Source organism: Poecilia reticulata, linkage group LG5, assembly GCF_000633615.1.
Source record: "Poecilia reticulata strain Guanapo linkage group LG5, Guppy_female_1.0+MT, whole genome shotgun sequence".
NCBI classification, from domain to species: domain Eukaryota; kingdom Metazoa; phylum Chordata; class Actinopteri; order Cyprinodontiformes; family Poeciliidae; genus Poecilia; species Poecilia reticulata.
Window position 1 is genome coordinate 8,560,084 of NC_024335.1, and position 12,633 is coordinate 8,572,716.

At 37.2% G+C, this 12,633-nt stretch overlaps 2 protein-coding genes across 3 annotated transcripts in view; both read left to right on the forward strand.

Moving 5' to 3' along the window:
- Positions 1-6,073, forward strand: part of nxph4 (neurexophilin 4) — a 53,159-nt gene extending 47,086 nt beyond the window's left edge. The window contains exon 2 of the mRNA XM_008408454.2: positions 4,742-6,073. Coding sequence (XP_008406676.1) covers positions 4,742-5,542 — 801 coding nt within the window. The 3' untranslated portion in view covers positions 5,543-6,073. The remainder of the gene's footprint in view (positions 1-4,741) is intronic.
- Positions 6,074-8,894: 2,821 nt separating this feature from the next.
- Positions 8,895-12,633, forward strand: part of shmt2 (serine hydroxymethyltransferase 2 (mitochondrial)) — a 26,830-nt gene continuing 23,091 nt past the window's right edge. For both annotated transcript variants that reach the window (XM_008408453.2, XM_008408452.2), the window contains exon 1: positions 8,895-9,041. In XM_008408453.2, the coding sequence (XP_008406675.1) occupies positions 9,009-9,041 (33 nt within the window). In that variant the 5' untranslated portion in view covers positions 8,895-9,008. The remainder of the gene's footprint in view (positions 9,042-12,633) is intronic.

The window sequence follows — 12,633 nt, forward strand, 5'->3', positions numbered from 1 at the left end:
GTGTGTGTGTGTGTGTGTGTGTGTGTGTGTGTGTGTGTGTGTGTGTGTGTGTGTGTGTGTGTGTGTGTGTGTGTGTGTGTGTGCCTGCGTGTATTGTGTATTCTTATACAATTCTATCAAGCAGAAAAGGCATAAACTTCTCCTCGTAGTTGGATTGAACAACACTGGCCAAACTTCATTCCCCATGTCTATCAGATAACCTTGCTTCTTTTGAGAGGCAGCGATGTTCCTTCCTTGAATCGATACTSAGAGAAACTCACCACTGCAGGACATCTCAAAGAGCTGCAGTTTTGTTGATGATTTGAACCAGTTATCCAACCACTGATCCCTTCTCTAAAGCTCTCAGACAAAATATTAACTTTTTGCATGTTGTAACCCACCACCCTGCTTACCTACATAAATACCTTTTGTGATTCTTTGCTCAAAACACTTCTGCTAAAGTTGGTAGCAACATGTAATAATTTTTTAAACTCATAACTTGTGGCATGAGCTTAACATGAGCTTTAGAGGAATCATAGTAAGAACTAGATAACTTAAGTTAATTAGAACATTTTGCATGTTATTTTCGTTCAACACAATGTAGTATGAYCTTATGACCTGGTCAGAAATGTTTTTCCATTAATCTTATTATTTTGAGTTGTTTTGCTGCCAGAAAGTTCTAAACTGATTTGTCTTCAACTTATAGTATTCTTCCCATTRATAATAACTCCTGAGAAAAACTTTATTAAAAATTGCCAAATTGTAACATTCTGAAACCTTTGGACATAATGTAGGATTTATGTCTCTCTTCCTCTCCATATTTCTAACCTTAACTTCATCGAAATATATAATTTGCTGATGTTTCACCAGGCCTTTGAATATCACTTTTTATTTTTGGCTGCAACCTATAAGTCTGAGTTTGATCTTATTGCACTTTCTTTTTTTGTCCCTTTGTCATGCCAACAGTACCCCTCTGGGTACCACTCTCCAAGTTATTGTAATTTAACTGATTGGCACCTGAAGGTAAAGAAAAGCACAGTGCTTCATTTCCAAACCCTTTCCTGGATGCAACAGCCTGATATGACCTTACAGCAAACATTCCCTGTCTCAAAAAGTCCATAATTTATAGATTTTTATGTCAAGAGAAAATATCAGATATTTCTTCTAACAAACCCTCACCCTTTAAATGGATTTACTGTCAGCCACAAAAAATTTCATATTTATGCTAATAGAAAGTCCATCTGTTTAGTCTCTGCTGGCATTTTATTACTTCCGTGCCACAAATGAAGAGGCCCTTCCTCCACACTCATCTACCCTCCATCTCCATCCCCATCCCCGCCTCTGTGTCAATGTTTGTTAAAGTTGCTGACCGTGAACACTCTCATTCTCCATCTTCAGTCAGACTTACGTCAACCTCAGACCCGATCATGAAATCATTTTCTTTCCTAGCTCCATTCAGTTGACCCTGAAGGTTAGGTTGCACTTCACRTTGCGATGTTGCTCCTGAAGATGTTGAGGATTATGATGATTATGCTACTCCGAGCTCTGCGCCATACACCAGAGAAATGATTAGGACTGCACCAGCAGAGTTTTAGCCTGACAGATGGCAACACATGGAGCTAGCTGACAGCACTGCTGACAGCGCGTTCACAGGAAGTCCCCATATTGCATGCACTGTGCACACTGTTTGTTGCTGTATATATTCTGATGTTTTTCCTGTCGTCAGCCGAGGCTTATTCCTACCTGTCAATGCCAAAGTCGGCTCACGTCGCACATTCGCCGGCTTAAAAATTGCAAGACCTCTGCATGCGCTTTCCGTCATGGCACAAAGGGGAATAAGGGTGTGTTGAAAATCTGCAGTAAGACATTATTCCAGTCACTTGTCATTTATCAAAACCTTTCTTAGTTGGTAATTCATTCCTCCAGCGGTCAATAAACTTTCTGTTATTTTCCCTCCAATCAATCTACTTAGAAATCTGCTCTGCAGCCATATTAATGAATGGGATGCAGAAATAGAGGGTTTAATTGAATGACTGAATACATTAGGAGCTGTATTGAGCGCTGTACTTTTACTTCAATGAGTAGCAATATGTGACTGCTACTAGGGTCAGTGATTGATGAAAATGAGACTAGCACAAGCCCGATGGTTACTTTGCCCTGGATAGGAGTGATGGAAGACAGAAACTGTCCTCGCATGAGTGCACACAAAGATGCAGTCCTTTCGACTTGAAACGCTGTTTTTGTCTCAGAAAGTGGTTGTTTATCAGCTAAAAAATAGTTTTTAACTCAATCCAAAAGCATCCTCAGGGGAGGAGCACGTAACCCCTCTCAATAGTTGTAATAATTCTTGCTGTCACTTCATGACAGCTTCGAGCTAGAAGTCTGCATATGTGCAAATGCTGCTCTGTGTGTGTATTAGTTCTGTGTTTGTGTGTATGGGTGGCAGTGGCATGGTTGTGATTGATGAGACATAAAAGAGAGCAGACCGAGATTTCCAGTCAATCAGCTCTGCGAATAACCACCCAGGCTGTGGATTAAAGGCAGAAAGCTGTCTGAACAAAGACCCACAACTATTACCTTACACGCAGAGTTGTTTTGCTCTGCCGAACAACTCTGACAACAAAATTAAAGTGTGTTAGCAAAAATAGACGGTTTTGTTTACTTGAATTGAGCAGATGAAATGTAGAGAGATCTAACGACAATGCCCGAGGAGATAAAACTTGTGTGAGGTAAAAAAAGAATGGAAAACAGTGACCCCAGAAGCATTTTCCAATGAAACAAATTGAGTCCAATGAAAATGGAAACACCAAAAATATCATACGTGGTTTATTTTTGGTTGTATGTACTGTATACAAAACAAGATTAATTAAGCACTAGTTGCAGCTTCTTTGTATAGTTATCCAGAGTTCCCTGTTGTTAAACGGACATAGAGGGTTGGAATTATCGCCTCTCAACTGATGGAGTAATTAACAAATAAAAGTATGACACAATGTTAGAAATAACATTTGAAAAGTGATTACTGTCACTTTATTAACGTCTGTTTATTAAYGTCTGTTTTGACTATGAGACCTGAAATGTTTATCTCCTCAAACTTTTCTTCCTGGAACTTTCTTTTACCCTGAACATTTTTGTGAACATTTCCACTCTGGAGGTCAAAACTGGAACATCAGTGTCAGCAGATGCTAAGGAGATAACTCCTCTCAATGCAGCAAGGTTAGCTGAAGCTTGCTGAGGGACTCTGCGTGTGAGAGAGGTTCACATTGTAAATTAAAAGCTGTCATTTTCATTATATAAGCTACAGTAATGATTYTGTCACAGCCACTACACGTTATAAGTTACTAAGACTCCTCATACGATTTTAAYTGTAACAGATTTCAAAGGTATTTTTCTAATGCAGATATCAGTGTTTTTTCACTTTCAAAGTMATAAAATAGAAGAAACAGCTCTGGTGGGATTTAAAACCCACTCTTTGAGCTACAAACTTGTGGTAATGTCGCGATATTTTAGAGGAAGTTTGAGACATCCACAGATATTTGGTAAACAAGCCTGAGAGAAATGCCTTAWAGGAACACAAAGTGCATACTTTTGAATAACRATGGCAAAATCTGCTAATTATCCGTCTATGGCTGCTCTTAATGCCTCAGARCATAACTTATTTAAAAGTCTTAAAAATTAACATTGAATGAATGCCTTACTCCCTGTTACACCTCATATAGAGTCTGGAGTTAATGGTTTAATATTGATGACAGATAAAGATTACAAAATATCTAAGCGGATATGGCAAAATAATTATTGTTTCTGGGGTAAATTTGTATTCTGGTAATTTGTTTTGTGATGATCAATGCAGTTTAAATGAAGGGATGCAATAATGTCATGAGAAACCAACCTGGTTTCTAAAACAAGTAGTGGGGACATGCTCTTAATAATGTAAGTGCTTATGCCAAAAAAATACTTAAATGTAACTAACAAAATAGAAAATTTCATAACCTTTCTGYAATATGAACTTGGTTTGAACTGAGTTTAAACTTTCTGTGAACTGCTGTACCTGGAGTGGGTGAAAATGGAAAGTAACATACTAATAAAAAGCTCAGACATGGCACATTCAACATGTACGTTATGAGCAGGACTTTGCTTGGTCCACCTTAAATACAAGCCCAGAAATGTAACAATACTGCCTCACTAATTCAAAATATTTTTTTACAAAATGAGAGAAAGGGTGTTTATATTTCTGGCTGGGTTGAAATTTTTCYCMTCTGGGTTATGATTGGCTTTAGACTGTTATCTGTGAAAACAAAAGATCCTTTTTCAAAGCGTTTCCCCTTTCTTTGTAAGTTGGGTTTGTCAGAAATCAATATGTTGAACACCAGTCATAACAATCCCAGTTTGCAAAATCAGAACCAACTTCTAATCAAGGTTCAATGTCTCCTATTGGAGACATTTGTTTTGGACAAAGGATGCTGCCTCCCCCTTTGGACTGGGAGAAAAACAGGGGAATTAATCCAACAGCTGCACATAATGAGACCCATTCAAAAGTCAACACTGGCCACATTCTTTCACATTCTTTACAACTTTTCGCTCTTTCTTTCAGTRCTCCTGATGACGCTACAGCAGTCCTAATTCCTATAAACTCAGTTAATTGAAAATTAACACATTTGAAATGTAAATTMTTTCTTTTATGTAAAAAAATATTAATTTCAAGAGGCATCTGCATATTAATAAATATTTTCCCGTTTTTTGTTTTTTTGTTTTTTTGTCTGTTCAGGTCCAAGGGCTGGAGAAGCAGGTGGACTTCTCAAAGTTGGGCCCTGTTGGCTCAGTAACGAAGACTCTTCCTTATGGCATGGGAGGAGGCACCGCTGAAGGAGTCGTCAAGTCTCCATACCAAACACGCATATTTTCCACATCCATTGACCAGACACCCCTGAAGTCCAAACCACCCACTTACACTTTCTTTAACCCCTACGACACAGGCCGGAACCAGTCCTTGTTACTGGATCAGACTGGCTACCGCTCCAAGCGCAAGCCATCACTAAAGACAAACATGAAGACCAAGAAGATCTTCGGCTGGGGAAACTTCTATTTCAGCGTTAAGACCGTGAAGTTCAGCCTGTTGGTGACGGGGAAGATTGTTGATCACATCAATGGTACATTCACCGTTTACTTCCGCCACAACTCGTCCAGCCTTGGGAATGTGTCAGTGAGCATTGTGCCGCCGTCAAAAGTGGTAGAGTTTGAGGTTCTACCGCATCTGCATCCCCACACCCAGCAGGACGTCCAGATCCAGGAAACACAACAGGCCACCATTGACCCCAAAGAGGGGAAGACTCTCAACTGTCGGGTGGAGTACGAGAAAACCGACAGGTCGAAGAAATCCAAACCCTGCCTGTATGATCCGTCTCAGACCTGCTTCACAGAGCACACTCAGTCTCATGCTGCCTGGCTCTGTGCCAAACCCTTCAAGGTGATCTGCATCTTCATCTCTTTTTTAAGCATCGATTACAAGTTAGTTCAAAAAGTGTGTCCGGACTACAACTTCCAAAGTGAGCGCCCTTATTTCGGATAAATACATTAGACTCAAGCGAGGAGGGAAAAAGACAATGTTCATGATGAAGAAACAAGGGTTGTTTACCCCTCTGAACTGACGTGAATTGTGGATTTAAATAAATGTATAATCAAASCTATGGAATGTACAGGAAATGGTGGATTTCTCTGGTATATTTTCCAACTTTGTATTTGTTAACCTTTGTTTTTATGTTTTCTTTTCTGTAAATAATGTACTCATCCCCAGCAGACTTTATTGTTTTTAGATCTATGTTTCTCAGTGTTATTACTTTCTGCAGTTGGAGAATTCAGTTAAAACAGCCCGAATGGCCATTATTCCCTCTGAGTACAGACTGAGCCTCTCAGGCAGCTGTGCTGTGCCATCACTGTGTGGCAGACATAATGTTATGGTAGACTGACTGTTAATCATTCTCTCAGCTCTACATTTCAACCCATGGATATAAGAGAGTTATATGTATGAGAAATGCTATGCTGGATATGCATACAATATACTGTTTGAACAAGCACATTAAAATCTCTTTAACTGTCTGTCTCTCACTGACTGAATGTTTTCATTTGTTGCTTAAAGCATGATTGGTTAGCACAAGCTGTGCAGAGCGTTATCTAACTGTGCAAGGCCACTGTAATGAATTAAGACATTTCCCTCTGATTAGAAACTCATATTCAAGCTTTCTGTGGAGATACGCTATTTCAATTTTCTAAAATATATTGGCTGAAGCTTGTTATGGTCTGGATTTCCACTTAAAACCTACCATGACACTGCTTTGAGGCAAAGTTCCTCTTTTATTTATGCTATTTATGGATATAAACTCAGAAGGATATGTTATGTCTTTTATTTGCCAAGGCATACTATGAAGCTTACAAAAGAAGATGACATATTCTAATTTATTAAATCCCGCAGAGGAAGAAAATATTTCAGAAGTGGAAATAATACTTTGCTGAGTCTAAAGGTTTATTCATTTATAAAGACATGACCAGTATCAGTTGGCATGTATGTGTGATGGAACTGAAACAAGTTTTTTTGTAAAGTGCCTTGAGATGACATTTGTTGTAAAATGGCGCTGTAAATAAACTGAATTGAAACTGAAATGAATTATTTAATTTCTATATCAACTTTATTGGAATGAGCCAAAAATGCTGAAACAGTGCATCCCATTAAAACTGTAAATTGATTAATTGACTAGTCATCTATTGTTCTGTCAGTAAGACATTATATTTAGCTTGAAAATTTAAAGTTTATAGAAGACAAGGGCTGCAGTCACAGGTTTCCTTTAGGAGGTTTGTGAGACTGGCAGACATCACAACGGGCTGAACATGATTCTTCTTATTGGACTTATTTAGTGCTTTAGCAGAGAGTCTCATTTCATTGTCACATTGAGAGACCCACCACAACCMATSTTTGGTAAGTGAGAGAAGGTTTTTGTCCTAGATTGTATTTTATATGGCTCCTTCTATAAGAACCCTTTATTCAGTGCGYTTTTTTAAATAGTACCAATTTCCAAGAAAGATCTTCTTAAGGCACTTTATATCTAATAGATCCAGTTCAAATACAGAAATATATATACTAAATTCAGTCCAAATATATAGCCAGATTCAAAGTCGAAGCCATGCAGTTCCCTTTATCAAACCAGTTGGTAATCTAAGGGAACAYAGGTGATAAAACTGAGTGTCTGATTTTCCAACTATCCCTTCTGAACAACAACTGACTTTCCAGCAATATGGAGCATTSAAATGGCAATAGTGGAAACAAAAATCCCCTTTTTACAGAATTAAATCTCCTACAGAACTTGGCTGAGTGTCAGTGTCCATCTCCTGGTGGTYTAAGAAGACAAAGCAAAGCCAGTTTTRGCCAAAACCATTAACTTGTAGACACATACGCYAAGTGTCTCCAAAATCTTCATKATGTTTTTCACGAATCATTCAAAGGTAGATTTGTTTGTTTGCTTCTKATTATCATAGCTGCATAATGCAAGTGTACTTGAGAAACTAAAAAGTTGGSCTTTTCAGACAGGGAGCAGAATTCATGGTTTCATTAAAWACTTATTTCCTGGTCCCTGAAGCAGTAAAGAAGTCCCGACCATCACACCACCTTGTTTGACTGTCAGTATGATGTTCTTTCTTACTGTTGAATCATGACCAGTGACTTTGCCAGAGGTAAGGGAGCTGTGCAGTGGTAAGATGTTGCTCTGGGTTGATTTGGGACCTCCTGGACGAGTGCTTCAATGCCCTCTTGTCATCACAAAATTTCACYGTCTCCTCCCTGCCATGTGCACTGACTACATCGTTTTTGGACACGCAACGGAAAATGTTTTGGAAGCAAAGTGTAAGCAGGCCCTGTAGGTAGTCTTAGAAATAAGCTTAGTCATTTGCAGAMATTTAGATGTAATCAGGTGTTGGGATGTGACTAACAAAATTAAAACAGTAAATGATAAACCAATAATCACAGTAATTGATTTTATTTCATTATTTATTCAAGCTATCTTATCCAAATTTATGTGGTGAGTTAAAAAACATGACAGTACACTTTTAAAGTACATTTTAAAACATCTAAGTGATTTTAAAAAATCTATATGGGGAAAACACTTTTTGACATCTCTAAGCCAATAGGGCTATAGAGATGGGGTTTTAGGCATGTTTGTGTCATAACATTATCACCTTGGGATAATGTTATCACCTTTTGTGTTGTTTTGGATTTATGGAATGGTTGTTAGAGGGTAATCAATCATACAGCTTACAAATCAGTTAAGAAAGATCTTTAATCAGTTTAAGGGTTTTTGGAGGGAATGTAACTGCTTACAATGTCCTAGAGGGAGGAAAGAGCACATATTACCATTTTTACATTATTCATTTACTATCAACTCACTTTCTACAGTTCAGACTAAAATATTACTTTAAATCAGTSTATTCAAATTGCATTCCTCAAGGGCCAGAGTCCTGCAACTTTTAGAAGTGTGCCCTGGCCTACATACTTGAATTAAATGGTGAAACTGCCAAACCAAGTTATACAGAGCTTGGCTAATGAGTTAATATTGGAGCCAGGTTTGCTGAAGCAGATAGCCATCTTAAAGCTGCAGGACAGTGGCCCTTGAGGAATTAAGTTTGAGAACCCTGTTTTAAATAGCTTAATTTCTAATATTGTACAACCTTTTGTTTTCTCTCTTCAAATGCTTGAATATTTATGTCTGTGTTATATCATGAAACTACATTTCATGCTATTAAAATGTAGTAAAATTTAYAAAATATCAACATATCAAAATATTAAATATTTTGGAGAGGTAACTGAATACATTACACGCCTAGGATGGATAATTATGTAATTGTTTTTTTTTTTACTGCCTACAATACCCATCGACCCTTTCGGTCTAACGAGGGTAACCAGCCGTTGCAGACTGCTTGAAGATCCCTGTTGGGTCCGTATCAGGTTTGCTTGTTGCACCGCTTTACCCACCAGTCTCACAGCTTTAAACATGCTGTCATTCGCTTTCAAGCAGCTTACACGGGTAACTATTATTATCTAAAATATTTCTGTTTATCATGTTTTCCACCTCGGTGTTTTCTGTTGTGTAACTAAGCTAGCGTTTTTGCACAGAAAGACCTGTTAGCTAGCTGCAGTCAGCGTGGATCATTACTAACTTGGAGGCAAGGGGTATAAGTAGAAAACCTTATGGTAGACAGGGTTTAAAATTACTGCTTTAAAAGTTATTGCGTGTAACAGTATACAGCTAGATGTCTCCTTTGGCCTGCTCATTTGCTACTTTTTATACATTGGCATTTGCTTTCTATCAGATGGGCTAGCAGGTTAGCTTTTCCAGTTGCAGTACTTACTAGTTTCTCCTGAATCTCTAATGATGCAACCTCCACTGCCTTGTGTCATCATGAGGGGAAACTGCAAGAACCTAAACACATAATTCAAAAACAGTCCTTGTTGCCCGTTAATTATGGAGAACAAATCAGATAGCTTTTTCTAGGTAGAATAGCTGTTATATCTTATTTTTATGTATTCCATAGATTTCTACACATCAGCGAGTTTGTTTTTAGATTGCATTTGCAGTGAAGTCTACTGGAATGACAAAGGAAATCGTATTTAGTCAAGGGGTACACTTCCAAGGTGGATACAAGTATTTAAAAATACATTTTATTTACTTTTTCATAAATTGTCCCAAGCTTTTGAATTAAGTTAAAGGGAGGGTACATTTATTGTGCTCAGGGCTCCGGGTGTAGCCAGGCATTTTAACAGACTAAACAGAGATAAGCTGTTGCCTCTTGCATCTACTATGAACAGACAAAACAACAAAAGTTTTAGCTAATCTGCTCCAAACGTCTTTTGGRAAGACGTTTAAAGCCCAGAAGATCCACCCTGGATGAAACTTATGGTTATTTATTCTTAATAGAAAACTGTTTTAAAATGTYCAGTATAAAATACTTTATTAATGGCATGTTTTGATGTGATTAATTTTCTGAGTAACACTACCTCAGACTTTGCAATACAACAAAACYTTCCCAGTTTGAAAATAGTTATTTTTGTTCAATTCACATCTTTGACTGAACTCACTATGTTGAATCAGGTCTATAGTTATGACATATTTTAATGAAACTTTCATGTCTTAACAAAAGTATAAGTAAATTCCATGCAGCAATTGATGCAAGTTGTCTACTTTGTTTATAGCTCAGATATTCATGTACAGATGGGTAMAAGCATCTTCAAGTTTGAGATTGTGAAATGACAACTTAATGAGTCTTTATGCAATATCTAATGAGTTAAAAGTTCCTAAACCCCAACAAATACGTTATCTGCATAAATAAATATCTATAACAAATTTCTTTTTAATTTCTCAAAATTTTGGGAAATATTTTTTTCCCTCATATTTTTACTTTTTGTTGACTTATCTGTGCAAATAGTTGGTGGGTTAGTTATTTGTTTACTGTTGTTTCTTCTACATTTTTTAACATGTACCACACATCTTAGTTTAAACGAGAATGGGATTTATTAAGTTGAAAATGTCTCTGTTTCTGATGACTTTTAAAAGTAATGTAAAGTTGTACTGACCGTACTGTCAAAACTAGATATGACCGGTTCTGTTCCAGTACTGTTGAAAGTGCAATAGAGCTTAATATGTTTTCTCAAAGCAGAGAAATGATTAACTTCCTGACATCCTGCTTTAATATTGTTAAGCAATAGATAAAGGTTGCTGTTCAACATTGGAAGTAGTTGTCAGCAACTTCTTAACTTGCATTAACTAAAATTARCAGTGTTGGTGAGTWGCTCAGTKCTGCAATCATATGTTGAATGTACMGCCTTTCTAAAATATACAAATGGATTGGGCTAATACAGTTCTTTGTGCATTAATCTATGGCTTTGTCTACCTTTTTAACTTCAACATTTCACACTTCCTTTCTACWTTAGCTGCTCAAAATGTATAACTGTTACTCTGACTCCACCAGCATAGTACATTTGATATTATAAGGTTATTTGCTTTTAATTTATGTTGTTTTTTCTTAAAATGACAAACGTTTTGCCTTTTTAGTGTGTGGAAATATTCTTTCATTTCCAGTTTAGAAAGAAGCTTTGAATTTAGTTAAAAATGTCATAAAAGTTAGCTGATTAACTATAATTTTGGATCACGCAACCTATTTATGGAATATGGCAAATTTCACATATTTACTCAGAAACAGTCTGTGACAAGTTTGAGCCAAATTTYTGTGGCATGTACTCAGCCCTAGTTTTACAAGTCAGTACTTTTCAGTGCGTTTCTTATTAAAGACTCCAGTCAGTTCACATGCATGCATGCTTTTCCTATTGGTGGAAATTGGTTAAGTACATTCTGACAGACACAAGATATTTGTACATTTGTGCTCTCTTAGTCGTGTCCTCATGGGACACGTATTAGTGAGAGTTTTTCAGTCCTTAGCTATGGTAGACATCTGATTTTTAGAAGGACAGTAGCAGGACTCATCATAGGTCATTTGTGGTCTTGGAAATGTAACTTCAATGATATGGGTCCTTCAAATTTGTTTTGGTTTTTTTACCACAGATGATCTGTTTCACATTATGCTGTCAGGACATAGTGGACATATTTTAGCAAATATGTAAAATATATTTTTATAAAAGTTACCTCCCGCAGCTTTAGAGGCATCAGTCCTGCATACATTTATTTTTATGCAACATTRCCAGTGCTGCATCCCTACAGTATTTAGACTGCAATCTAAGTTTTTTTTTTCTAGTGCCTTGTACTATAATAATGTGATAATAATGTGATGGRTCATGGTGACAGAGTACTAAAGTACAATGTTCTATGAGTATTGTTGTGTGATATTAGGAAATCATATAATTTAAATATACTGTTGATTATTGCAGTGACACTGACATTTTCCACATTGCTCCCTTTGTAAGCTGTCATTATTATTCCTTCAGTGTTTGCTGTAACCTTCAGCATCTTGTGCACCATTAGCTGTTTCGGTGTGTTTCAAACAGATTAAATATATTATTGGCATGCAAAGCATACATTTATCACTCTTGGAACATGATGACCAACAAAAACTACAATCCAAATATACCATTGTAGTGGAATAGCAACATGTGCAACATGCATGTTTAGGACTGAATGGAGGCAGTCAAGAAAACAAGCTTCTGTAATTACCTCACATTTTTACTGTATTCAACAATATTTCATGTTTTCTTTTGAGTGGTAGACTAAGTGCAAGCAACCCAGATGCTTTACTTGTAKTTTTCCCTTTAACATGTTTCTTTATCTCCACAGTTAAGACCAAAGCGCTCTTACTTCCGCCTATGAGTTGTTGTGAAGTGCTAGCAGCATGGTGTTGAATTGTGYGACRTTTTGTGAGAGTTTGGGGGAGAAATAAGGATTGTTGAATTTTGCGGTGCGATGGTTGGACTACGACAGCTTTTGTGGCATCGGAATTGCGTCAAGAGAGGGAGCTATCCGATTCCTCGGACAATTGTKAAAAAGTTCTATAGAGTACTCGATTACTAAAATATTATTTTACAACTGCCCTAGCTCCTTGCCATCACCCTAGTCTTTAGCTTCATCCACAGATATTAGGACTGAGGATACTCTGAAACATGATTACTTT